Raw genomic sequence first — 27,667 nt, forward strand, 5'->3', positions numbered from 1 at the left:
TCTCAGACACATGTGAAGAAGCCGGATGGAGGTCCTAGGATGGTGTGGTTACACGTGGTCGGCGGTTGTGAGGCCGGTTGGATATACTGCAAAATTCTCTAAAACAACTTGGTGGCTTATGGTAGAGAAATTAACATTCCGTTCTGGTGGACATTCCTGCAGTCAGCATGCCAATTGCACACTCCCTCAAAACTTCTGTGGCATTGTGTTGTAACAAAACTGCATATTTTAGTGTCCTTTTGTCTCCAGCACAAGATGCACCTGTGTATTGATCATGTTATTTAAGCAGCTTGTTGATGCTTCACCTGTCAGGTGGATGGATTATCTTGGCAAAGGAGGAATGCGCCATAACAAGGACGTAAACAAATTTGTGCACATTTGAGTGAAACATTTTGGGCATATGGAACATTTCTGGGATTGTTTATTGATGTGACCAACACTTTACGTGTTGCGTTTGTATTTTTGTTCAGTATATTTGGGAGCTGTCACTAAGCATAATTTAAATGACAAGAATAGACCCCAAACGGACTAGAACTATAATTGCATGAAGCCTACTGTGTAATACGGTAAATGGTTGTCAATACAGTAAAATGCCAAGGTAGTTTCCAACTTAACCAAATTGATTCTGTATTTACAAGCTCTTCTGATTTAAAAAAATGTATAAATAGAGCAGTCAACAGTTCTGTTGCTATTTGACCACAGAACACCAAACACACAAGTGTGGGTGAATAAATTCCCAGCACCGGTTTACTGGCCGTGCTACATTTAAGAGAACTAATTTTTTTTCACCTACTGTTGAAATATTTATAAAAGCAGCATAGAAAAAAACTAGGAACAATTACAATTTATTAATGTTGTATGAGCTTAAATCACTTTGAAATTGTAATAAAACAAAAATCGGGAAAATATGTTTCAGAAACATTATCTGGCAATAGGCTACAATATTTTTGTTTTAATTTATACATATAAAAGAATATAGAAGGTCCTAAAGTGTTAAAAAAACATTGTTTACAGCTTCACCCTTTGCACACATGACTGTAAGTCGCTTTGGATAAAAGCGTCTGCTAAATGGCATATATTATTATTATTATTATATTATTAAGATGTAGAGAAGGGAATTAAATGAGTTCTGCACACCAGAATGTCATAAATTCTATTACAATCAACTTTCAGTTACCAACAGTATTAACAATAATTTCAAGGAACATTGTGTATTCCAAACAACTGAAAACCTAATTTAGACCTAAGACTCCATACCATTAAATCGCATACCTTGTGTTAATGCTTAGTTTTCTATTAATATGGAAAATACTGAAATCATGTAATTTCAATGCAGACAATCATTCACTGGTATGAGTCACATATTGAAGGGAAAAATAAGAAAAACTGATTGTATGGTTGACATTTGGGTCTCAAGAGTAATTGAAAATAGATGGCTCCACACACACACACACACACACACATGCCCAGGGAAGAGCAAACCCTTTGAAGAGTGTAGAAGTGTGTGAAAACCTTATGCCCCAATGTATCTTACCTCCTTTATCTCTGTGCTACTTTCACATATTGTGCAACTTGTGATAAATCACCCGATTTTGTCTGAGTCCTCAACTCTCCTCTCTCTATTTCACTGATTTGAGTTGTAAGGTAAGGAATGGACAAAACTGTCACTCAGAAATCGCAACAAAAAAAAGCTTTCCTTCTCTAATTCCTTCTGAACGTTTGTTTAATAAAAGTGTCACATTAGAGAAGTCGTCATCATACAAAAGGACTGTGATAAAAAGATGAATAACAGAGCTTAGTTGAGTGAAACGTTATAATGGCCTTATTAGTAATCAAATGGGTAAGACTAATAACATTCACGAATAACCATTTATAAATAGTTTAAAACTAAGTATTTCATTATTAGTAGACAGCCATAGATGTATATAAGCGTTTAAAACATTTACAATGGTTTATTCATTGAAGTTATAAAGTGTAACCCACAAATGTTACCGTTGAAGAAAGTACTGCCCACACAAGGAGCACAATTTTACTTGTTTTGATATTCCAACTATTGTGGGATGCAAAGCACATTTTAGACAAAGTTTCCACTCAGATGTCTTGAATCATGCTGATTTGGTGGAGGGGAGGACAGTACATATGACTAGACCAGGGATGGGGTCTCAAGTTACTGTTGTGAGTTACAATAAAAGACAAAGTGCATCAGCAGTCAATTAGCCCAGGTCAGCTTAATTACCAAACTTGTAGAAAGCGTGGTCGAATGACCGACCGGTTGATAATCAGTTACCATATTACAAACTGCAAACATTTGCCTCCGCCCTATGGCAAAAAGTATAGAATTGCAGGAAATTAACTTTAAAACTAAAATGTGTTCTCTTCACCGTCATGAGGGAGGAGCACTAAAATGTTTTGCTCGCAAGGTAGGCGGGGCAGATTGTGGGTAAGCAGACCCACTGCATGATGAGTTCAGTTTTTTTGTGCCCCCACCTATAGCCTAAGCTTAGCGTAGCATTGAAGTTGTTCCAGTGTATAAGGTCTCAGCTTGTCTGTGACATACCCAGTCATGCTTAAAAATAAATCACTGCTAGCTTGTGCGTTAGTGTTGATTGTACAGTCGTTTTGTATGGATGTCTTCACTTGTGGGCATACTAAATATATATATTTTGTCATAGTAATATATACTTTGTACATGTAAATCAATGTTTGAGTCCAGTTACAAACGGTTGGTGGGGGCTTTGCGCTTGAAAGTGGTAGACAATACCAACACTTCCAATCACTTTACCTTAAACAATTCAATCAGAATTGCTTTCCTGTTCCTTCCCCGAGAGGAGAACAAATCAGATGGCTGAATATTCAATTGCTAAAACCGCAACAGTATCAAGCAGGCGACCTACCATTCTAATATACATCTGGACAGTGGACACCAATAAGACATTTCTTAACATTGGGCAGCAGTTAAAATACCTCTATCCTATCCCATTGCAACACAGGGCTATAACATGTATTTTTCCATTTATTTTCACTATGGGGTTATCGTCGATGATGTGGATCTGAGCGTGGAGCTTCTTGGCAATTGTCATTAAAGATATGTCTATCACAAGACTGACTATCAACAGATAATAGATTTAAATGGTTAACACTGGCTAGCAAGTCTGAGCCAAACTGACCATGGCAGCACAATCTCACCACAAGCCGTCTCACCTTTAATACAACGGAATGGGCAAGGGACAGAAATCAGGTGTGCACAATCCTCAACCCATAGAAATACCAATTATATTCATTCTATTTCTGTGCCCCAACCTCCCCCATGAGATTAGTGTCCCAGTTTGCAGGACAGAGGGGCCATCAATATCCTGCAAAACCGCACAGAAGACATAAAAAAAAAATAGAATTTAAAAAAAAGTTCCTCCAATCTGTAGGTTTGATTCGTCATGTTTGGGTAGCCTTGGAGGCATCGCTTCATTCTCAAGTCTTTTTTTCAACACTTGAAAGACAGATCCAATGTCCATCCAAGTACACACGTTTGCGAAGCACAGCAGAGTTCCGTGAGGGCGTCAGCGGAGTCACTCGTGGACGTCCCAGATTTCAGACAGCAGCGGCGGGAGCTTCTTGTCCTGGAGTCGCAGGGCGAAGACCTGCTCAGAGTGGACGCTGCTGAGGGTGCGGAGGCTGACCAGCTTCATGAGCATGCGTGGAAACATCAGGTGATCCTAGACGGAAGAGAAATAAAAAACATTTAACCCAATTTCGTAATATCCTATTGTTTTTAGTAGTTCCTCTCTTGTCTCATCGCTACAACTCCCGTACGGGCTCGTGAGAGACGAATGTCGAGAGTCATGCGTCCTCCCAAACCCAACCAAGCTGCACTGCTTCTTAACACAGTGCGCATCCAACCCGGAAGCCAACCTCACCAATGTGTCGGAGGAAACACTGTGCCCCTAGCGACCTGGTCAGTGTGCACTGCGCCTGACCCGCCACAGGAGTCGCTAGTGCACGATGAGACAAGGATATCCCTACCGGCCAAACCCTCCCTAACCCGGACGATGCTAATTGTGCGTCGCCCCATGGACCTCCCGGTCGTGGCCAGCTGCGACGGAGCCTGGGCTCAAACCCAGAGTCTCTGGTGGCATAATTCAGTTGTGGGGGATCAATACATTTTGTATTTTTTAACCTAACATTTTAATTTCACTTTCTATTTGGATTTTCCCACTCATCACCTACATTTCAATACATTTCCTGTGCCGACTGGAATTGAAAACAGAATTCAACTCAATGTGGACTCAAGGGTGCATGTGACAACTGAATCCTCAAAACCTACACATGGCGGCTTGTACAAGGTAAATCATTTACACTGCTCAAAAAAATAAAGGGAACACTAAAATAACACATCCAAGATCTGAATGAATGAAATATTCTTATTCAATACTTTTTTCTTTACATAGTTGAATGTGCTGACAACAAAATCACACAAATGATCAATGGAAATCAAATTTATCAACACATGGAGGTCTGGATTTGGAGTCACACTCAAAATTAAAGTGGAAAACCACACTACAGGCTGATCCAACTTTGATGTAATGTCCTTAAGTCAAGTCAAAATGAGGCTCCGTAGTGTGTGTGGCCTCCACGTGCCTGTAGGACTTCCCTACAACGCCTGGGCATGCTCCTGATGAGATGGCGGATGGTCTCTCCTGAGGGATCTCCTCCCAGACCTGAACTAAAGCATCCGCCAACTCCTGGACAGGCTGTGGTGCAACGTGGCGTTGGTGGATGGAGCGAGACATGATGTCCCAGATGTGCTCAATTGGATTCTGGTCTGGGGAACGGGCGGGCATGTCCATAGCACGAATGCCTTCCTCTTGCAGGACCTGCTGTCACACTCCAGCCACATGAGGTCTAGCATTGTCTTGCATTGGGAGGAACCAAGGGCCAACCGCACCAGCATATGGTCTCACAAGGGGTCTGAGGATCTCATCTCGGTACCTAATGGCAGTCAGGCTACCTCTGGCGAGCACATGGAGGGCTGTGCGGCCCCCCCAAAAAATGCCACCCCACACCATGACTGACCCACCGCCAAACCGGTCATGCTGGAGGATGTTGCAGGCAGCAGAACGTTCTCCACGGCGTCTCCAGACTCTGTCACGTCTGTCACATGTGCTCAGTGTGAACCTGCTTTCATCTGTGAAGCACAGGGCGCCAGTGGTGAATTTGCCAATCTTGGTGTTCTCTGGCAAATGCCAAACGTCCTGCACGGTGTTGGGCTGTAAGCACAACCCCCACCTGTGGACGTCGGGCCCTCATACCACCCTCATGGAGTCTGTTTCTGACCGTTTGAGCAGACACATTTGTGGCCTGCTGGAGGTCATTTTGCAGGACTCTGGCAGTGCTCCTCCTGCTCCTCCTTGCACAAAGGCGGAGGTAGCGGTCCTGCTGCTGGGTTGTTGCCCTCCTACGGCCTTCTCCACGTCTCCTGATGTACTGGCCTGTCTCCTGGTAGAGCCTCCATGCTCTGGACACTACGCTGACAGACACAGCAAACCTTCTTGCCACAGCTCGCATTGATGTGCCATCCTAGATGAGCTGCACTACCTGAGCCACTTGTGTGGGTTGTAGACTCAGTCTCATGCTACGACTAGAGTGAAAGCACCGCCAGCATTCAAAAGTGACCAAAACATCAGCCAGGAAGCATAGGAACTGAGAAGTGGTCTGTGGTCACCACCTGCAGAACCACTCCTTTATTGAGGTGTCTTGCTAATTGCCTAGAATTTCCACCTGTTGTCTATTCCATCTGCACAACAGCATGTGAAATGTATTGTCAATCAGTGTTGCTTCCTAAGTGGACAGTTTGGTTTCACAGAAGTGTGATTGACTTGGAGTAACATTGTGTTGTTTAAGTGTTCCCTTTTTCTTTGAGCAGTGTATATAACTAGGGCACTCACGTTTGGTCTCTTTATCATGATGTAAGAACGAAGTGCGTCCACATACGGCTGCTGCAGTCGCTCCACCAGTTCATGGTCCTGCACATTGGGCCGGTCTGGGAAACATACATATACAGCTGAATGTTTTATACCCAATACAATGCATAGATATCTGTTGAATATTACTTCCTACATATGGGGAAGGTCTTTGTAGTACCCAGGTCAAGACATTAATATCCTAAACTCTTTGTTTAGAATTCTTCCGCTTTTAGGCAAAGAGACCAGCGAGGCGAGTGAAAATAACTTTGATGGTGAACTTCCCGTGCCGCTACCATTCACTCAAAGTGGAAAATAGACATACGTAGTGAACTCCTCAGCAAACGCATGCAGTGCCTTCAGAAGGTGTTCATACCTTTTTAGGATAAAAAGAAACAGAACAGAGCTAAGCACAGGCAAAATCCTACAGGAAAACCTGGTTCAGCCTGCTTTCCAACAGATACTGGCAGACAAATACACCTTTCAGCAGGACAATAACCTAACACACAATGCCACATATACACTGGAGTTGCTTACCAAGATGACTGAATATTTCTGAGTGGCCTAGTTACAGTTTTGACTTAAATAGACCTACAATTTTATGGCAAAACTTAAATGGCTGTCAAGCAATGATCGAACAACAAACTTGACAGAGCTTGAAGAATTATTGTAATAATGTGCAAATATTGTACAATCCAGGTGTGCAAAGCTCGTAGAGACTTACCCAGACACTCACAGCTGTAAATCGCTGCCGAAGGTGATTCTAACATGTATTGTGAATAGTTATGTAAATTAGATATGTTTTTAATTTTTCAATAAATTTTCTACATTTTCTAAACTTTTTCACTTAGTCATTATGTGGGTATTATATGTAGATAACATATTCAGTCCATTTTAAATAGGTAATGGGGTATGAATACTTTCTGAAGGCACTGCATCATTAACTGTCATTCTATTTATTGAAAAGTTTTTAAAAATATCTACAGCCACCTTATTACTTAATTTCCTGACCCGTGGTCATATTTTCACCTGAAACCCTGTAGAATCTTTAAAAACAGCACTGTTCCCATGAATTTGTTCGTTTTCGGGACGCTTCCGCATATGATTACTACGGATGCACAATATGTCAGTGACAATATTGGTATCGGCCGATAACTTAAATCGATATTGCAAAGAAAATATTTTATATTGGTATCGGCCCAGAATATGCACATACGTGAGTCCCTAATGATTACGACAATGTCCAGACCTTTGTAATAAAGGGACCTTGCATATGGGCTCTGTTCCACACTAGCATACCACTTGACCTCTGACCTGCAGAGAAGATGTTAATGGCGATGAGCAAAGCATACTCCGCCTCGTCCAGGTGCAGGTCGTTCATGCCCTTGGAAAATTCAAATATGGGGTTGATAAACTCCAACTGCAGCCCTGAGGGGGATGAGAGGAGAGGGAAATACAGACAGAGGGAAACAAATATGGGTTAAGGGTAACAGGTCAATGTCTCTACAGAGTATGGCAGGGGTGGCGCCAAAGTTTCCTTGGGGGGGGGGGTTGGGGATCTTCCTTGATTTGAGGGAGGTGTGTGTATATACATACATATACACCTGTTCAAAAGTTTGGAGTCACTTAGAAATGCCCTTGTTTTTGAAAAAAAGCACATTTTTTGGTCCATTACAAAAACATCAAATTGATCAGAAATACAGTCTAGTCATTGTTAATGTTGTAAATGACTATTGTAGCTGGAAACAGCTCATTTATGTAATATCTACATAGGCGTACAGAGGCCCATTATCAGCAACCATCACTCCTGTGTGCCAATGGCACGTTGTGTTAGCTAATCCAAGTTTAACATTTTAAAAGGTTAATTGATCATTAGAGTTGCAAAGAAAAATCCATATCTCACAGGCCAATAAATAGAAAAGATTAAGATGGGCAAAAGAACAGACACTGGACAGAGGAACTCTGCCAAGAAGGCCAGCATCCCGGAGTAGCCTCCTCGCGGTTGACGTTGAGACTGGTGTTTGCAGGTACTATTTAATGAAGCTGCCAGTTGAGACTTGTGAGGAGTCTGTTTATCAAACTAGACACTAATGTACTTGTCCTCTTGCTCAGTTGTGCACCGGGGCCGCCCACTTCTTTCTATTCTGGTTAGAGACAGTTTGCGCTGTTCTGTGAAGGGAGTAGTACACCGCATTGTACGAGATCTTCAGTTTCTTGGCAATTTCTCATATGGAATAGTCTTCATTTCTCAGAACAAGAATAGACTACCGATTTGAGAAGGTCTTTGTTTTTGGCCATTTTGAGCTGTAATCGAACCCACAAATGCTGATTCTCAACTAGTCTAAAGGCCAGTTTTATTGCTTCTTTAAAATCAGGACAACAGTTTTCAGCTGTGCTAACATAATTGCAAAAGGGTTTTCTCATGATCAAGTAGTCTTAAAATTATAAACTTGGATTAGCTAACAACGTGCTATTGGAACACAGGAGTGATGGTTGCTGATAATGGGCCTCTGTACGCCTATGTAGATATTCCATAAATTTAAATAAAAATCAGCTGTTTCCAGCTACAATAGTCATTTACAAAATTAACAATGTCTACATTGTATTTCTGATCAATATTACATTATTTTAATGGGGGGGAAAAAGCTTTTCAAAAACTAAGACTTTTCTACGTGACCAAACTTAACGGTAGTGTATATACATACACACAGTACCAGTCAAAAGTTTGGACACACCCACTTATTCAAGGGTGTTTCATGTTTTACTATTTTCTACATTGTAGAATAATAGTGAAGACATCAAAACTATGAAATCATGTACTAACCAAAGTGTTAAAGCTAAATATATTTTACATTTGAGATTCTTCAAAGTTGCCACCCTTTGCCTTGACAGCTTTGCACACTACGCATTCTCTCAACCAGCTTCATGAGGTGGAATGCATTTCAATTAACAGGTGTGCCTTGTTAAGTTAAATTGAGGAATTTTTCCTTCTTAATGCATTTGAGCCAATCAGTTGTGTTGTGACAAGGTAGGGATGGTATACAGAAGATAACTCTGTTTGGTAAAATACTAAGTCCATATTACGGCAAGAACAGCTCAAATAAGCAAAGAAAAACAGTCCATCTTTACTTTAAGACTTGGTCAGTCAATCCAGAAAATTAAGAACTTTGAAAGTTCTCAAGTGCAGTCAAAAACCATCACACGCTATGAAACTGGCTCCCATGAGGACCACCTCTGCTTCACTGAGTTCAAGTAACCGGCACATCTCAACATCAACTGTTCAGAGGAGACTGCGTGAATCAGGCCTTCATGGTCAAATTTCTGAAACCACTACTAAAAGCACACCAATAATAAGAAGACTTGCTTGGGCCAAGAAACACGATCAATGGACATTAGACCAGTGGAAATCTGTCCTTTGGTCTGGAGTCCAAATTTGACCGCCATGTCTTTGTGAGAAGCAGAGTAGGTGAACGGGTGATATCCGCATGTGTGGTTCCCACCGTGAAGCATGGAGGTGGTGTGATGATCCTTTGCTGGTGACACTACCTGTGATTTACTTAGATTTCAAAGCACTTAACCAGCATGGCTACCACAGCATTCTGTAGCAATACGCCATCCCATCTGGTTTGCTCTTAGTGGGACTATCATTTGTTTTTCAAGAGGACAATGACCCAACACACCTCCAGGCTGTGTAAGGGCTATTTGCTAAGGCTATTTACTATTTGCTAAGGAGAGTGATGACCTGATGAAAAAACCTTGAATGAGTAAGTGTCCAAACTTTTGACTGGTACTGTATATTAAAAAATATATATATTAAGTGGTAAAATGTCAGATAAAGACACGACTGATGCACATGGGGATATATTTGGTTTGTCTCCATGACAATCAGAAGCTGAGCTACAACCTAAAGTAAAGTCAAAGAAATTGGACTTTACTTGAGAAGTAACCTTGTGTGTGTGTGACTGTCGCTTTCAATTGATCTATTCACCTTTTTTATTTTTAAGATTGCGGGTTCATAAATTATAATAAAAACATTTAAGCGGAATAACATTTTTGGGAAGGCGGATATAGACTTAATTTTCCTTATCCATTATTATCCTCGTCAAATAGCCTACCTAAAATATGTCATGAATCTTCTTAAACTACATGGAATTGCAGGAAATGACCATCAAAAAAATAAGTAATTTATGTTAAAAAGGAGACCCTCGGGGAAAAAGGGTGGGAGCCCCTGGAGTATGGGGTACAGAACAAGAGGGAGTTGAAGGCGAGCAGCTTGTTTTTGACTGATTGCAGCTTGAATGTGGACCATGAACATCTCAGACAAACAAAATATGATGCTGTACCTGCTTTGGCAAAATCCTCCTTGTTATAACTGAAGTCCTTCAGGAACGTGATGCTCTCAATGGCAGGGTTGTATCTCCGCGATGTCTCCAGCAGCATGATCTGCCAAAAAACAAGGCACATCTCAGTGACTGGGGATCAAGTGTGAAACATCCTGCAAAGTAGATAATCTACTTGACATATTGAAACGTGTGATCCTGAAAACCAACATAATGCTATTGAGCCAGACATGATTCCCCCCTCCCAGTGGTCTTGACTACAAGTGTTTTTTTTTTTGGGGGGGGGGGGGGGGGGTTTAATAGGCGAAAGACAATATCAAGCCGTCATTTGGTATTACTGTATTTACCACAAACAAACTTGTGAGAATATGAGGGGAAAGAGCAATACACTAGAAAAACAATGACTCACCTCAATGGTTGAGGTCTTCAGCAGGGCAATCTGGTCCTCTCTGGTGAGCTCTAGGAAGCCAGGCAACTGCTTGGCAAAGTCCACTATCTCCTGGACCGACATGATGGCCAGCTCAGTGAAGTGGGCAAAGCGCTGCTGCCGCACCTCCCTGTTCTGAGGGTCCTGACTCTGGGGCCACGGCTGGAAATTAGATGAGAAAAAGACATCAATAGATTAATGAACAAATTATTCAATTCAATATTTTTAAATAAAAACACCTAATACAATGCAGAAATTTCACCATGTGCTCAGAGCTGCTGAACTACCAAAAATGGTCTGGATGACAGTTAATTTGTCCAAAATTCAACAGTAAGAATATATTTGCAGTATTCTTGGCTAACATGTCTTTGAACATGCGGAGGTGGTGTGTAAATATTGTGGAATGCAGAAATGTTGTATTCCACCTCCACATCAAGATGACGATTTCCTACCAATTCTTACATTAGTGCAACTGTCAATCAATCAAAACTGTTTAAGATATCTAAGCATGCCATATGTTGGTAGTTTGCCCTGTGGCGTCAAAGGATTGGGACACTCAGAGACAATCACCGTGACTTTGGGCCGGTCGATGAACGAGCGCTTGTTGCACTGCTTCTGCATGGCCACCAGCTTCTCGATCATCTCCAACTGCTCGGGCGCCAGCGGAACCACCTCTGGCACCGGGGTGGGGGTCACCACGGCAGACGTGCGTGCAGTCTCTTCCTCATTCTTCTTCATCTTTTTCACTCGGATCTGCTCCTCTGAGAGAACGCCTGTGGGTGCCAGGAACACAATCAGCACAGTAATGAAAAGTAGGAAAAATAAGTACTACCATAGTTTGAGAGGTAAATTTCAATGATATACTTCAGTTTTTTATAGAAAGCATCTTCTGTTTGTTTTTTTGAAAAACCCCTACATTTCCCGACAGATCTAAGGAAAATGTCCCAAAAAAAGCACAGGTATTTCTGAAGCTAAAGAGATATATATATATATATATGAATAAATAAATAAATAAATAAATAGTAAAAAGGGGAACAGTGGCAACCACAACTCACATTGCTCCAGCATGCCTGCTTCACGGCACTTGCGCAGCCGGCACTGCTGGCACTTGCGGCGCATGTACATGTCCATCTCACAGCGGCCGTTGTTCTTGCACGAATACTGGGCGCTCTTGATGACGCTGCGGCGGAAGAAGCCCTTGCAGCCCTCACAGCTCAGCACATTGTAGTGGAAGCCTGAGGCCTTGTCCCCGCACACGCTGCACACCTCGTTTCCCAGCATCTTGGGGGCTGGACCCTTCTTCCTCTTCACTGGCTGGCCCTCTGTGGAAATACATAAAATATATGTACTGTCAATAGATGATATGCAAATATCAGAGAAAACAGTAAATGCATACATGTACTTTCTAAACTATATGGAACTATCTGGGAAAATATAGGTATGTATTCTAAATATATAAGATGACAGATTAGCCTGATGCTTGGACCAGTCTGACTGGTTTGATGACATTACTGAACACACAGGTGTCAGGTCTCCCTTACAAAATAGGTATCTTGAACTCAAATGGGAATTTATAGATAGTAAAATATAGTTAAATCAAACCAAAATACAAAAACATGCGCACCTGTGTTGGCAAGCATGCTGCCGGCGGGGTCGGCCTTGATGTCACTGGGCTCCATGGGCAATGGGCTGCTCTCCTCAGCTAGTGAGGAAGGCCTTTTCTGGGGGGAGCTGGAAAACCCTGCATGGTCAGGTGGTTCCAGGGGGAGGAGGTTGCCCTCATGCTTCATTTCTGCACTGCTGCGGTCGTCACCACTGCAGAGGCAGTCCAGCTGCAGCTCTGGGTCCCCGTCAAACACCTCACCTGTGATATGGGGCGGCAGATAGCTTAGTGGTTAGAGCGTTGGACTTGGAACCGAAAGGTTGCAAGATCGAATCCCGGAGCCGACAAGTTAAAAATCTGTCGCTCTGCCCCTGAAAAAGGCAGTTAACCCACTTCTACTTGTCCGTCATTGAAAATAAGAATTTGTTCTTAACTGACTTGCCTAGTTAAATAAAAAGGTAAAACAAATAAATAGAAACACACATTGTAGGGTGTCCAATCAAAAACGCATCTTTTGACCAATGGGTAAAATAATGTTAATTGTGTAGATCAGTGGTTGTCAACTGGTTTTGCCTCAGGACCCAAATTGAACCAGGTTGTCTCAGAAGCAACCCAATATTCACATCACACAAAAGAGTTACTAGGAATACAATCTGGAAAACTATTTTTTAATGCTATATTGATAGCAAATGTAGCAATTATATGACAAGAGCTCATCCCTTTCCACCTCTTTCAATATCAATAATAAAATGCCCATATTCTTGATGACCTCACTGGTTTGAGACCACAGATCTACCAAAAAATAGCACTAATAGCGCTACATTGAAAACGACTTACAGTAGTGAGTTCATACATCAGAACAACAAGTGTGAAAATGTAAGTACATTAACATTCCACATACCTGGTTTAAGTTCAGACTGGAGTATTATTGTATTTTACCCACGACCCATTCAAAACGTTCATTTGAGAATCGCTGGTGTAAATAATCTTCAAAACGCCAAAAAATGTTTTACCCTTGTAGGATGGGCAGAATAAGGGTGACTGAATAAAAAGACTAAGAACCCAGCTGATGAATGGGAGATAATGTAAATTCACCTCAACAGTTCAAGGACTCAGTCAGATCATGACTAAAACATGGGGCTCTCTTACCATGACCAACATCTGTGATATCAGTCGCAGACAGTGTGGTCATCTTCTGCACAGCAGCTTGTCATTACGAAATCAAATCTGCACCTGGGGGTAATAAAATAATATCATATAACTAATATAAGAGCCAATAGACAAAAGACCACTTTATGTAAAGGAAAATGCCATAAAGAAGTGAAAAAGTAGAAAGTGTGCCAGATCAAGTGCGCCTCTACGTGTGGTCTCAATTAAATAGCCTGTAGACTAGGCTATATAGGATGCAGAAGCACAGCACTCATCTTTAACTTCCTAAATATGATAGGCTATAGGCTATAGTTTAAATAGACTCCAACACAGACTGGAAATAGATTTTACACTGCTTGAAAATCATCCGGTTCACATTTAGTAGATGCTCTTATCAAGGGCACAGACAGGTTCACCTTGAAGGCTCTGGGATTCGAACCAACAACCTTTCGGTTACTGGCCCAACTCTAACCACTAGGGTACCTGCCGCCACAATTTATGCAAAATGTAGCTTAAGTCAAGAAAGTGTCCTCATTTATTCGCCCCAACTCCTCTTTCAAACTAAGTCTACCCGGGTTGGCTGATATAGCCTAAAATAAAAAATGGCCCACGTAAGAATCTCTGGTATTTTAAACTATTTATTTGGCTATTTTTGTGCATTATAATTTTGACTCGATTTTCTCCTGTCAAAGCCATTCAACGCTTTTAAAGTCACAATTGGCCTCATGATGAAATCCCTGAGCAGTTCACTTCCTCTCTGGCAATGGAGTTAAGAAGTATCTTTGTAGTGACAGGGTGTATTGATATACAATCCAAAGTGGAATTAATAACTTAACCATGCTCAAAGGGATATTCAATGTCTGCTTTTTACATTTTTTGCCATCAACCAAATAGGTGCCCTTCTTCGCAAGGCATTAGAAAACCTTCCTGGTCTTTGTGGTTGAGTGTTTGAAATTCACTGCTTGACTGAAGGACTAACAGATAATTGTATGTGTGGGGTACAGAGATCAGTCAATCAAAAATCATGTTAATCACCATTATTGCACACAGAGTCCATGCAACTTAAGCAATTTTTACTCGTGTCAAAAGGAGTTGAAGTTGACAAGACATTTCAGCTTTTCATTCATTTGTTCAACTGTAGTTGAAATTGTCAGTCCATCTGGCATTAATTTCAACATCCACAAATGTTGTTTGGTCCTTAATTGGACTTTAATTTGGCCCAAATCTAGACGTCCATGATTGGTTCAGATTTGGTCCGGTCCAAATCTGAACCGATCATAGACGTCTAGGTTTCAAAAGTTTGAACAGTACAATAGGAGTATAGTACACTAAAGAAAAGTACAGTACTTTACTGTACTATAGAGTATAGTTCAGAACAGTACAATAGAATGGAGTAGAGTTTAGTACACAGAGCACACTAGAGTTGAGCAGGGGTTGCATTAGAGTTCAGAAATCTACATTTTCAAAACAACCTTAAAAAAAATCTGTGTTTTAAACCATTTAACCTGGGTTATATATTGAAAGTATATATAGAGTGATCAGGGGCGTGCAACTAGTGTTCCTTCACAGAAAATACATTAGTGCAACACATTGTGCATTAAATAGCTTAATTTTCATCAGATAACAGAAGTGCGCAATTTATAGCAGCCACAAGTAAATGAGCTTACAATGAAAAAATATTTTTTTGTAAAAACTGTTCATGGCCATCATATTTCTAATGTTCATAATAGAAAGAATGTAGCTAGCTACATTTTGTAATGTTTTGTTTAAAGTTCATCTTGCATATTACCGGAGAAAAGTAGGTTACACCTAGAAACGTAGCTACACATCAGTCAGAGCGTTGTCTGCTGATAAAAACTCCCATTTGTGAATTCACACCTGAGTGGAGAAGTGCGACTGAAGTACAGAATTCATGCTTACAATATGTAGCATTTTAGATCTGCGTTAACAAAACGCAGCAAGATCATTCTTAAGCGGCTACATTTTGTGTGTGAAAAAATGCTGAATTCTGAGTTAGTGTACTCAACAGGGGTCGTGTTATGTAGTGTACTATATTGTAATTACTGAGCTAAATTGGGCTGTACTTTGATGTCCAAACTTGCGCAACAGATGTCTATAATTGGTTTGGATTTGGTCCGGTCCAAAACCAACAAATTTGGTCTTGTATGGTGCCAGAGCTCATTAAAATAAATAGACGAGAGTGTAGAATAATACCCAAATATGCAAAGGAGGATATTGCATATTTTTACCCTTGTGTAGCTATTAAGGATACGTCACCATGAAGAGAATGACATTCATATCCATAATTATGCATTTCTGTGTCGTACAGATCAGGGACCCATGATGAAATCCCATAAGCATAATTCTGTTACCGGGTGTAAATCCACTTCACTTACTGTAGTTCAATAACCAACTGAGATGTTCAACATGTCATGTCAGTTGTCACCCCATTCTTTCTGCAGACATCTTTTGAATCTTAATTTGGAGCAGTTATTTAACATTTTTAGGAAAACGTGATGACTTTTGTTACTGAAATTCTGCTACCAAACTTTGCATCTGCACAGTTCGAGTAAATGTGTTTTTATAAAATGTTCTGGGTCAATTCTTAAAAGTAGTCATTGGGCATAGAGTTTGAGATTCAAATGTTTTTTTGATTGGTATCCATTTTAAGGGTCTCAGCGCAATTCCATTACTGTGGAACTGCCCATAACTAGGGCTTTAGTGATGTTGAAAATTTAGGAGACATTGAGGTGAAGTGGGTTGAAATCTTCCTAGAAGTCTGAAAAATATTACAAAAATGCTGTCTTTATTCATAAAAATATATATATATATTTTGAATGTTCCATGTGGTCTATATTAAAGGGCGCTTCATTTAATCTAACAGGCATTAAAATATCAAAGGGATGCGAATTGTACTCTATTTGATTCTTTAAGAACATATAAATGCCTCATGAGTTTAGTTCAACTGTCCCCATCAGAACCCAAAGCTGACATTATTTACAAACATTAGAGTAAAGTAAGTGTAAACAAACTGTATAGCCCCAAAACTAATGGTCAAAATTATGTCGCAAATTTAATTTTGCACTAGTTGGCTGTACCTGCAACAAAAACACCAGTATTTTTCCTTCATCAGCATTGTTCAAACATGATCAACTAAGAAAAAAGCAGGACGGCAGGTGGCCTAGATTAAGAGCGTTGGGCAAGTAACCGAAAGTTTGCTGGTTTGAATTCCCGAGCCGATTAGGCGCTATCCGTTGTTGTGCCCTTGAGCAAGGCACTTAACTGTAATTGCTCCTGTAAATCACTATGGATAAGAGCGTCTGCTAAATTACTATCATTTTTAACACTTTTAGCTGATTGCAGTCTGCCCCATCTTCAGATATGAGTATTGACATTGATTCAATTAAACATTTTGGCAAATGTAGGCATAATAAAACATACGTAGCATAGACCTGTTACTCGTTTGAGCGGCACAAGTGTATTGTGTGTCAGTGTGTTTAGGAGATTTACCAGAGACCGTTGAATTCAACATACCTTTGAAGTAATTGTTATGATCGGTCCATCTTGCCCATGTGAGACTGAACCCTCATTCAATGTGGCTGCTACCCTGGCATTGATAGATGAACAGCTTTAAAAGGACAGGCCTGTGTGTTCCACTCAACAACAAAAATACCAAATCCCTCTGTCCTCGGTCACGTGGAAGTTTTACGACAATAATATCTTCAGAGAAACAAACCCTTCTGCTTGTCAACACTCTGTGGGAGTCAGAGAGAAACAGAAAGTGGGAGTGAGGGGAGGCAGGGTGAAAACGGGAACACAGGAGAGGTAACTATCGGTCATTTGCATGGCTCTGAAATCCCCATAGGGCCTTGTGTTGCTCAAGTCTTTTCCTCTTGGAGTGTGTCTAACCAGCCACTTCTCACAAAAACAACCAAAAAGGGGCCTAAAGTAGGCTGGTTAACAGAGAACTAACAAATCACAAGTTAGGGTGTAACAGTAGACTATTTGTAAAGAAACGTTTGGTACGGGGACTGCAGGTCTACCCTCATTGTGAACCCAAATTAATATTTAAAAAATATATATATTTACAAAATAAAAAAACACTAGGCCTATAGGCTATGCCGGGTTGCAGGCCTATGCCGCGAGTAAATCTGAGCTGAAAAAACACTTCAGGCTATTCCGTTAAAACAAAACACGTTGTAATCAAAATTCTAATCTTAATTGGCGAATTTGAAACTGTGCTTTTGTGAGATGCAGCCAGGAACTAGTTTAAACCTCCAGTTTGGGAACATTGCGTCTTCCCAGTTTACAACAGCAAAGGACAGGGAGTTGATAAAACGTTAACAGTATGTCGCCACGCTCAACGAGAATAACCAACGAGAATAGCCAATGCCAACACCTCAAATATGTCTACACAATTCAGGGCTCTCGCCACAGCCTGGGATCAAACCCGGGTCTGTATCGCAGCCGGCCCACAAGGTCGCGCACAATTGGCCCAGCGTGGTCCGGGTTAGGGGAGGGTTTGGCAGGCTGGGATGTCCTTGTCCCGTCGCGCTCGTGTACAGTGTTTCCTCTGACATATTGGTGCGGCTGGCTTCCGGGTTTAGCGGACATTGTGTCAAGAAGCAGTGCAGCTTGGCAGGTCGTGTTTCGGAGGATGCACGGCTCTTGACCTTTACCTCTACTGAGTCCGTACGAGAGTTGCAGCGATGGGACAAGACTAACTACCAATTGGATATCACAAAATCAGGGAGAAAAACATTTTTTCAAATAATTACATAGTAAAGTACAGATAACTCCAAAGAACTAATGAAGTAGTATTTTACCACCACTGCTTTTTACAAATTGGATTATTGGGACAAACATTACTGAAATAGTATTGTAATATGTAACTATCTACACCCCCCCCCCCCCCATCACTACTGACAACCCCAAATAGGCTATAGTTGTTTTAATCCATTGTTTTTAAAACAAGTTTCAAAATAAGTTTAAAACTAGCTTTTTGATATCATGGACTGTCAGTTGTATCCATAGCACTATCTATGAATGTGAGAGTGATTAGGCCTATATTTCTCCCAGCCCATTTCTAAAGAGTTACGGCAAGAGAGGCTAGGCTGCCATTGAGATGAAAAACTAAGGAAGGATTGTTACATTAAAGACTTTTTGCCTATTCAAATGTACTGTGTCCTAGGCTAACAATTTCCACTTTGGAGGACAGGAAAGCTGCAGCTGGTTTGAAAGCTCGAGTTGACTGGGTGAATGAGGTTCTTTGGGCTGTGGGCCACTGACCTAAAGTCACCTCACTCAAGTCCAATGCTCTGTTGAGCTTGTCAGGTACCTTTGTCCAGGGAATGAGTTCTACTGTTCTCAAAGACATGTAGAATTCATATCATAGGAGGCATTCACAATACATTTTAAAATCTTAAGGGGAAATCTGCATTAACTACATGCATTTTCTTTTTTAATTCATGATATACACCCACTGATTCCTGAAGAGGCCTAATTCAAAAACCTGAAAGATATCCTTTTGGTCATAATAGATTATGAATTTATTCCCATGGCTTGAGGGAGTGGACATTGAGGTAGGAAGTTAGGAATATGCCCTTTAACCCATTTTATTATGTACTTTATGCTAAGCCTGTCATGAGAACTATATGGAAAGATCCCCTCACTTGTAAACATGGGATTGTTACTGAACAATGGTGATACCATTCAAAGCATTAATAAAAATACAAAATGTTGCTAATGCCCAAGTTTCAGTACCTCCTTTGATGGGGAGCATGCATGTGAGCACGTACAATCTCACAGTAAAAGGCAGCAGAAGACCGAGCTCCATCACAGTAGAACATCTAGTGCCAGTAAGCAAATTGGGTGTAACTTGTTTTTCGCCTGAACGTCACATCAGCAGATGTGACTCTACTGGTTAAGCAAAAGTACTCCATACTCAGCACCGAAAACAGTGTGTGAAAGGAAGATACAGTAACGTTAGCAGATTGAGTTTAGCCTCTGTTGACCCACTGAGGAAATAAAAGTAACATCAAATTAAATTTCCCACACACACACACACAGGTAGAATTGGACACGGAAACAATCACTAGCTTTGCTAGCTAGTAAAGGGATAATGTGATGCTCAACTAGCAGTTACCGTATGTATAGTTACTGTTTGGAGTAGCACAGAGAACTTTTGACCAACCATAACGATACTATCCTCATTCTCAAGTTGGCCAAACATGTACAGTGCATTGTGAAAATATTTAGAACACTTCCCTTTTTCCAACATTTTGCTACTTTACAGCCTTATTCTAAAATGGATTAAATAAATAATGTGCAATCTACACACAATACCCCATAATGACAAAGCAAAAATAGATGACATTTTTACAAAAGTATTATGTAAATAAGGTATTTCTGTTTTAAGTATTCAGACCTATTTCCACGAGACAGGTCCATGCTGTTCCCATTGATCATCCTTCAGATGTTTCTACAACTTCATTGGAGTCCACCTGTGGTAAATTCAATTGACTGGACATGATTTGGAAAGGCACACCGATCTATATAAAAGGTCCAGCAGTTGACAGTGCATGTCAGAGCAAAAACCAATTTGTGAGGTCGAAGGAATCGTCTGTAAGAGCTTCGAGACAGGATTGTGTCATGGCACAGATCTGGGGAAGGGTACCAAACCATTTCTGCAGCATTGAAGGTCACAAAGAAAACAGTGGCCTCCATCCTTAAATGGAAGAAGTTAGGAACCACCAAGGCTCTTCCTGGAGCTGACCGCCCAGCCAAACTGAGCAATCGGGGGAGAAGGGCCTTGGTCAAGGAGGTGGCCAAGAACCCGATGGTCATGCTGACAGAGCTCCAGAGTTCTTTTGTGGAGATGGGAGAACCATCTCTGCAGCACTCCACCAAATCAGGACTTTATGGTAGAGTGGCCAGATGGAAGCTACTCAGTGAAAGGCACGACAGCCCACTTGGTTTGCCAAAAGGCACAAAGGGCTCTCAGACCATGAGAAACAAGATTTTATGGTCTGCTGAAACCAAGATTGACTCTTTACCCTGATTGCCAAACGTCACGTCTGGAGGAAACTTGGCACCATCATGCTGTGGGGATGTTTTTCAGCAACAGGGACTGGGAGACTAGTCAGGATCCTTGATGAAAATCTGCTCCAGGATGCTCAGGTCCTCAGACTGGGGTGAAGGTTCATCTTCCAACAGGACAATGACCCTAAACACACAGCCAAGACAATACAAGAGTGCTTCGGGACAGGTTTCTGAATGTCCTTGAGTGGCCCAGGCAGAGCCCGGACTTGAACATCTCTGGTGAGACCTGATAGAGCTTAAAGATCAGCAGAGAAGAATGAGAGAAACTCCCCCCAAAGAAAGGTGTGCCAAGCTTGTAGCGTCATACCCAAGAAGCCTCGAGGCTGCAATCGCTGCCAAAGGTGTATCAATGAAGTACTGAGTAAAAGGTCTGAATATCTTTGTAAATGTGACACATTTTTGCTTTGTCATTATGAGGTAGTGTGTAGATTGATGAGGGGGAAGAAAAATATATTTTAGGCTGTTACTTAACAAAACGTGGAAAAGGTGAAGGGGTCTGAATACTTTCCGAATGCACTGTATCTTCTAAAAAAAGTCAGTGTCCAGTTGCAAGTGGTTCGTTGGAGCATTTTCTAAATTAAGTTAAAAGAAATCCATGTTTTCCTTCATGAAGAAATCCAACAATGTGTACGTTGCCATCTTTTCTAATTCAAATATTCTGTCATTGAGCGAGACAGGTGAGTGTCATAATGGCATACTGCACCTTTGGGTGGACCCACTGGAGTGTATTTTTTATTTTTACCTTTATTTAAAAAGGCAAGTCAGTTAAGAACACATTCTTATTTTCAATGAAGGCCTAGGAACAGTTAGTTAACTGCCTTGTTCAGGGGCAGAACGACAGATTTTTACCTTTGCCAGCTCTGGGATTCGAGCCAGCAACCTTTCGTTTACTGGCCCAACGCTGTAACCACTATGCTACCTGCCATGTGAAGCATGCATTTATGTATTGTTCTATATACCGGTATGTGGAAGAGAGGGAAAGATTGACATGTATAGTTATTGAGGTTGGACAGGGATGGAAGGGATTTGGGGGAGGGTTTGTTAGCAGTTAGCTGGGCTCTTGTTTTCTTAGTAGTACAGGATTAGGTAAGAGGGTTTAGTTTCTCTTAATGTTTCTTTATTAATTTAGTCTCTAAGCTGTGATTGACTACACTTACAGTAGGTGGCGGCATGCATCTCTAACGTTTGTTCGCGGACCGCTATAATCTTATAGAAGGGGTAGACACGAGAGGTCGACCTATTATGATTTTCAATGCAGATACTAATTATTGGAGGACCAAAAAAAAGCTGACACCGATTAAAAATCGGACAATATTTTTTTAAATGACAACAATACTGAATGAACACTTATTTTAACTTAATATAACACCAATAAAATCAGTTTAGCCTCAAATATTTAATGAAACATGTTCAATTTGGTTTAAATAATGCAAAAACAAAGTGTTGGAGAAGTAAAAAAGTGCAATATGTGCCATGTAAGAAAGCTAACGTTTCAGTTCCTTGCTCAGAACATGAGAACATATGAAAGCTGGTGGTTCCTTTTAACATAAGTCTTTAATATTCCCAGGTAAGAAGTTTTGGGTTGTAGTTATTATAGGAATTATAGGAATATTTCTCTTTTCCATTTGTATTTCACATACCTTTGACTATTGGATGTTCTTATAGGCACTTTAGTATTGCCAATGTAACAGTATACCTACCATCCCTCTCCTCGCCATTACCTGGGCTCCATCCAGGAACACATCGACAACAAACATCCTCGAAGCAGCGTTACCCATGCAGAGCAAGGAGAACAACCACTCCAAGTCTCAGAGCGAGTGACGTTTGAAACGCTATTAGCGCTCACCCCGCTAGCTAGCTTGCAATTTCACATCGGTTACACCAGCCTAATCTCGGGAGTTGATAGGCTTGAAGTCATAAACAGCACAATGCTTGAAGCGCAGGGAAGAGCTGCTGTCAACAGCACTTTCGTGCATTTTGAATGAATGTTTACTAGCCTGCTTATGCCTACCATCGCTCAGTCAGACTGCTCTATCAAATCATAGACTTAATTATAACCTAATAACACACAGAAATACGAGCCTTAGGTCATTAATATGGTAGAATCCGGAAACTATAATTTCGAAAACAAAACGTTTATTATTTCAGTGAAATACGGAAACGTTCGGTATTTTATCTGACGGGTGGCATCCCTAAGTCTAAATATTCCTGTTACATTGCACAACCTTCAATGTTATGTCATAATTACGTAAAACTCTGGTAAATTAGTTCGCAACAAGCCAGGCGGCCCAAACTATTGCATATACCCCGACTCTGCGTGCAATGAACGCAAGAGAAGTGACAATTTCACCTGGTTAATATTGCTTGCTAACCTGGATTTCTTTTAGCTAAATATGCAGGTTTAAAAATATATACTTCTGTGTATTGATTTTATGAAAGGCATTGGTGTTTATGGTTAGGTACAGTCGTGCAACGATTGTGCTTTTGTTAAAATCATCCCCCAGCGTTGCATCGATTATATGCAACGCAGGACATGCTAGATAAACTAGTGATTGATCATCAACCATGTGCAGTTAACTAGTGATTGATTGATTTTTATTTTAAAAAGTTTAATGCTAGCTAGCAACTTACCTTGACGAGTCAAGGATCATAATCATCTTTAACTTACCCGCTACCCTAGACCCTCCTCAACTTTCTTACCGCCCCAATAGATACACAGATGATGCAATCGCCATTGCACTGCACTCTGCCCTATCCCACCTGGACAAGAGAAAAACCTATGTAAGAATGCTGTTCATTGACTTTAGCTCTCTGATTCAGAGGGGTTAAATGCAGAAAACAGATTTCTGTTGAATACATTCAGTTGGACAACTGACTAGGTATCCCCCTTTCCCCTAGCTTAGCCCCAAGCTCATCATCAAGCTCAGGACCTTGGGTCTGAACCCAACCCTGCACAACTAGGTCCTGAACTTCCTGACGTGTCACCCCCAGGTGGTGATGGTAGGAAACATATCCACTTCACTGATCCTCAACATTGGTGCCCCACAAGGGTGCGTGCTCAGCCCCCTCCCATACTCCCTGTTCACCCATGACTGCGTGGCCATGCACGCCTCCAACTCAATCAAGTTTGCAGACAACCGTAGTAGGCTTGACTACCAACAACAAGACAGCCTACAGGGAGGTGGTGAGGGCCCTGGCAGAGTGGTGCCAGGAAAATAACCTCTCCCTCAAAACAAAGGAGCTGATTGTGGACTTCAGGAAAAAGTAGAGGGAGGAGGCCCCTATCCACATTGACAGGACCGCAGCGGAAGGTGGAAAGCTTCAAGTTCCTCGGTGTACACGTCACTGACGATCTGAAATGGTCCACCCACACAGTGGTAAAAGCAGCACAACAGCACTTTGTCTTGGCCCCTAAGACCCTCAAACTTTAGAGATGCACAATTGAGAGCATCCTGCCGGGATGTATCACCGCCTGGTACGGCAATTGCACAGCCCGCAACCGCAGGGCTCTCCAGAGGGTGATGCGGTCTGCCAAACGCATCACCAGGGGCACACTGCCCGCCCTCCAGGACAACTACAGTACCCAATGTCACAGGAAGGCCAAAAAGATAAACCACGCGAGCCACAGCTTGTTCACCCCGCTATCATCCAGAAGGTCAGTAGAGGTGCATCAAAGCCGGGACAGAGAGACAAAAAAAAAACTGCTTCCATCTCAGTGCCATCACTGTTAAATAGCCATCACGAGCCAGCTACCACCCCGTTACTCAACCCTGCACCTTAGAGGCTGCTGCCCTATATACATAGAACCACTGGTCACTTTAATAAATGTTTACATACTGCTTTACTCATTTCATATGTAAACTGTCATCAACTCTACTGTATTTTAGTCAATGCCACTCCGACATTGCTCGTCCTAATATTTATATATTTCTGAATTCCCTTATTTAATTTGAGAAGTGTGTATTGTTGTTAATTGTTAGATATTACTGCACTGTTGGGGATAGGAACACAAGCATGTCACTACACTCGCAATAACATTTGCTAAATATGTGTATGTGACCAATAAAATTTGAGATTAGATTTTAAAATGGAAAAGATGGCAGCCTACTACACATTGTTGGATTACTTCATGGAGAAAAACATTTATTTTAATAACAGAGCATTTTCTAAATTCAAATGAACCACCTGAAACTAGACAGACATCTTACAGGATGCGTGTTTGGCCAAATCGAAAATGAAGAGTGTCACCAAGTTACGGTTGATTAAAAACTTGGTTTAACTGTGTTAAACCAAACAGTACCTCTGACTGGGCAACTCCAGAAGGTGCATTTCCTTCTGTTGTTGATTTACTTCTGTGTTGCATCACCCAACTTCTGTTGAGCTTCAGATAGCCTAATAACCTAACATTATCCTGTAAAATGTCTTGATAAACTTAGGAATTCGTTTTTTGGTCAATGACAGCAAGCTGTCCAGGCCCTGAGGCAGCAAAGCAGCCCCAAACCATGATGCTCCCTCTACAATCCTTTACAGTTGGGTTGAGGTTTTGATGTTGGTGTGCTGTGCCTTTTTTTCCTCCACACAGGTAGCCTAGTGCAGGTAGCCTAGTGGTTAGAGCGTTGGACTAGTAACCAAAAGGTTTCAAGCTGACAATGTAAAAATCTGTTGTTCTGCCCCTGAACACGGCATTTAACAATGCACTGTTCCATGAAATTAATGTGCTTAACTAGTTAAAGGCTAATGGAACATAACATTGTTAGCCCGTTACAATCTGCTAGCTATGCAATCAATCACATTGAACAACCCATGTTCAAAAACAACTAATCTCATTTGTAAGAATTCTGTCTGAAAAGTTGAGCACGGGCTCCATTAGTCACCGTCATCTTTGATGTCAAATTTAGCGGCAGGGTAGCCCAGCGATAAAGAACCTTGTTCGAATCCGGCGATGTGCCTTAATTGCTCTTGTAAATCGCTCTGGATAAGAGCGTCTGCTTATTGGCTAAAATGTACCTATGAAATTGTACCTCGCTAACTTGTGACAACACTGTCCTGCTATTGAAGTTATGTTGCAATATGGCAAGATCCCAACGTACGATTTCGCAATCAAGTCATGACCATTGGGGTAGTTAGATAGCTAATGTTAATTAACTAACCGACAGCAAACTAGATTGCTTTCTGATGACATCAGTTATGTTGACGTTAGCTGGCTAAATAGGTAGCGTTAGCTAGGTAACTACTAGTAGCTAGCAAGTTGTTAACGCAACAAGCTAAGCACAACTCATTTAAACTTCACAAACACTTCACATTTTAGCTGTTAGACGTCTTCTGTGGCTCGTCGTGAGTTGTTTTTCTATAGCTAGTTAATTGGAAAAGAGCTTACTAGCTAATGTTCGGTAAACTAATTCGATAAACTAATACAGACAGGCTTAGCACGCTAACGTTAACTAAGGCTCAAGGGCTAACTCTGGCTGGTGGTGGATTCTAGCTACCATGTTCGCCAGCTAGCTATTCCAGAAGACCGAAAAAGACAACTGTATCATGTCTAAACTGGCATCTCAAGACAAACTATCCTAAGCAACACAAAAGGTCAGAATTGGTGGCTTGCCTGAGTTTGTAACCGATAGTTACCCCGTTTCGTAGCGACTAGCCAGACAGATCTCACGAAGTCCTGCTGCACGGTTGGTGTATTCAATCATGTGACTTGAGCAGGAAATAGGTAGAGCTAGGCCTAAATAAATTTCACCCGACGCAAAGATTTGTCAGAGTTAACACATAGCTAGACAACTAAAATACATTATTACGAATACCACATATTTAACTGCACCAGCCCCGGCCTTGTCCAAAACCTTCTGATCGATAGCACATGACGTCACAACGAAAATGTATAAACTCGCTCCATTTTGAAGAGGGATCGCAATGTATGCTGCATTCAAAACAACTGTGAACTCGGAAAACTACGAGGTCAAATTATGACCTCGGTGATCTTCATGTGGAGATATAGAAAGAGGCCCGAGTTCTGGAGTTGGAATTCCAAAATTCAAAGTTAGTTTTTTTCCGAGTTTCAAGTTGTTCTGAACGCACTGAAGTCCGTTATTTCCGAGTTCCAAGCTCCCAGTTGTTCTGAACGCGACAGTATTTCTGGAATATGTGGGGATTTAGCAAACGATATCATTCCTGCCATGGTTTTATTTAATTTGTTTAACCTTTATTTTATCAGGGAGTCATACTGAGACCAATGTCTCTTCTACAGATGAGCCCTGGGTGACAAATTACAGACAATTCACATCAAAATATAAATACGAAAAGCAGAGCAGAAAGAAAACACGGTCAAAGAATATATTTCCATGTTGGATCACAGAGGTCATGGTGGTCTGGAACCATGCTCATCCTCCAGGCGGCGAAAAGGAGCATTGCTTTGGTTACCGAATGCCATAGAAAAATATTATAGTTTAATATGTCGTTCTGCCCCTGAACAAGGCAGTTAACCCACTGTTCCCCGGTAGGCAGTCATTGTAAATAAGAATTTGTTCTTAACTTACTTGCCTGGTTAAATCAAAAGGAAACAATGGGCTTCAGTCCAAACATTTAAAAGACAAACCCTCAGCCCTCAAATTAATTGGACACTGCTGGTGCCGTCTGACGAGTACACACTTGCAAGGTGAGGAAGGAATGATTCGTGCTTTTAAACCCACATGTACTTCCTGTATTGATTTGTTGTGAAGAAAAAAAACGGATGGATTTTTTTTTTAATGGCTCGCCCTTACACTCGTTCATCCCGCGGGGATTGTGTTTTCAGCCACCGGTAGCTACAGTAAATTGTGTTGGCATGTATATAATTTATTAATATATGCTTACTGTGTGATAGCTAGCAAATCAATTAGCCAAATAACGTTAGCCTGCCAAGCTGGAACTTCTGAAGCGGTTCCATCGGTCTAAGGCACTGCATCTCAGTGGATGAGGATGGAGCTATTTGGAAGAGGGGAAGGAATATCTCTCATGTGACCAAATCTATTCAACAAGCTATAATAGATGTTGAAAGATGGTTCAGTTTTAAAATGTCAGCGGTGAAATCTTGCTGTATGTTCTTCTCGAAGAA

General features: G+C 41.3%; 1 protein-coding gene across 8 annotated transcripts; it reads right to left on the reverse strand.

The window, feature by feature from the left end:
- Positions 1 to 829: 829 nt before the first annotated feature.
- Positions 830 to 26,472, reverse strand: nr1h3 (nuclear receptor subfamily 1, group H, member 3). 8 transcript variants are annotated; one of them, XM_046346423.1, is made up of 11 exons: positions 26,200 to 26,470; positions 17,008 to 17,075; positions 13,474 to 13,557; positions 12,346 to 12,585; positions 11,777 to 12,043; positions 11,292 to 11,494; positions 10,704 to 10,883; positions 10,298 to 10,397; positions 7,254 to 7,382; positions 5,940 to 6,034; positions 830 to 3,710 (listed from the first exon to the last, which is right to left on the reverse strand). In XM_046346423.1, the coding sequence occupies exons 3-11, from the start codon at positions 13,514 to 13,516 to the stop codon at positions 3,564 to 3,566; spliced, it is 1,404 nt and encodes a 467-aa protein (XP_046202379.1). In that variant the 5' UTR covers positions 13,517 to 13,557; positions 17,008 to 17,075; positions 26,200 to 26,470; the 3' UTR covers positions 830 to 3,563. The 8 variants fall into 8 exon arrangements, with proteins under 8 accessions (XP_046202379.1, XP_046202378.1, XP_046202375.1 ...); XM_046346422.1 differs by having other exon boundaries at positions 17,008 to 17,080; XM_046346419.1 differs by having other exon boundaries at positions 17,008 to 17,228; positions 26,200 to 26,469.
- Positions 26,473 to 27,667: the final 1,195 nt, after the last annotated feature.

This window comes from Oncorhynchus gorbuscha, linkage group LG04 (assembly GCF_021184085.1).
Source record: "Oncorhynchus gorbuscha isolate QuinsamMale2020 ecotype Even-year linkage group LG04, OgorEven_v1.0, whole genome shotgun sequence".
NCBI classification, from domain to species: Eukaryota; Metazoa; Chordata; class Actinopteri; order Salmoniformes; family Salmonidae; genus Oncorhynchus; species Oncorhynchus gorbuscha.

Bases quoted from the DNA above. Each gene is read 5' to 3' on its own strand.
- nr1h3 (XM_046346424.1), bottom strand. From the start codon at position 13,516: ATGACCACACTGTCTGCGACTGATATCACAGATGTTGGTCATG. The intron at 10,884-11,291 runs GTGATTGTCTCT...TCTAATTTCCAG, and splicing joins TCGACCGGCCCAAAGTCACG to CCGTGGCCCCAGAGTCAGGA. The intron at 6,035-7,253 runs GTATGCTAGTGT...TATGTTTCCCAG, and splicing joins TGCAGGTCAGAGGTCAAGTG to ACCGGCCCAATGTGCAGGAC.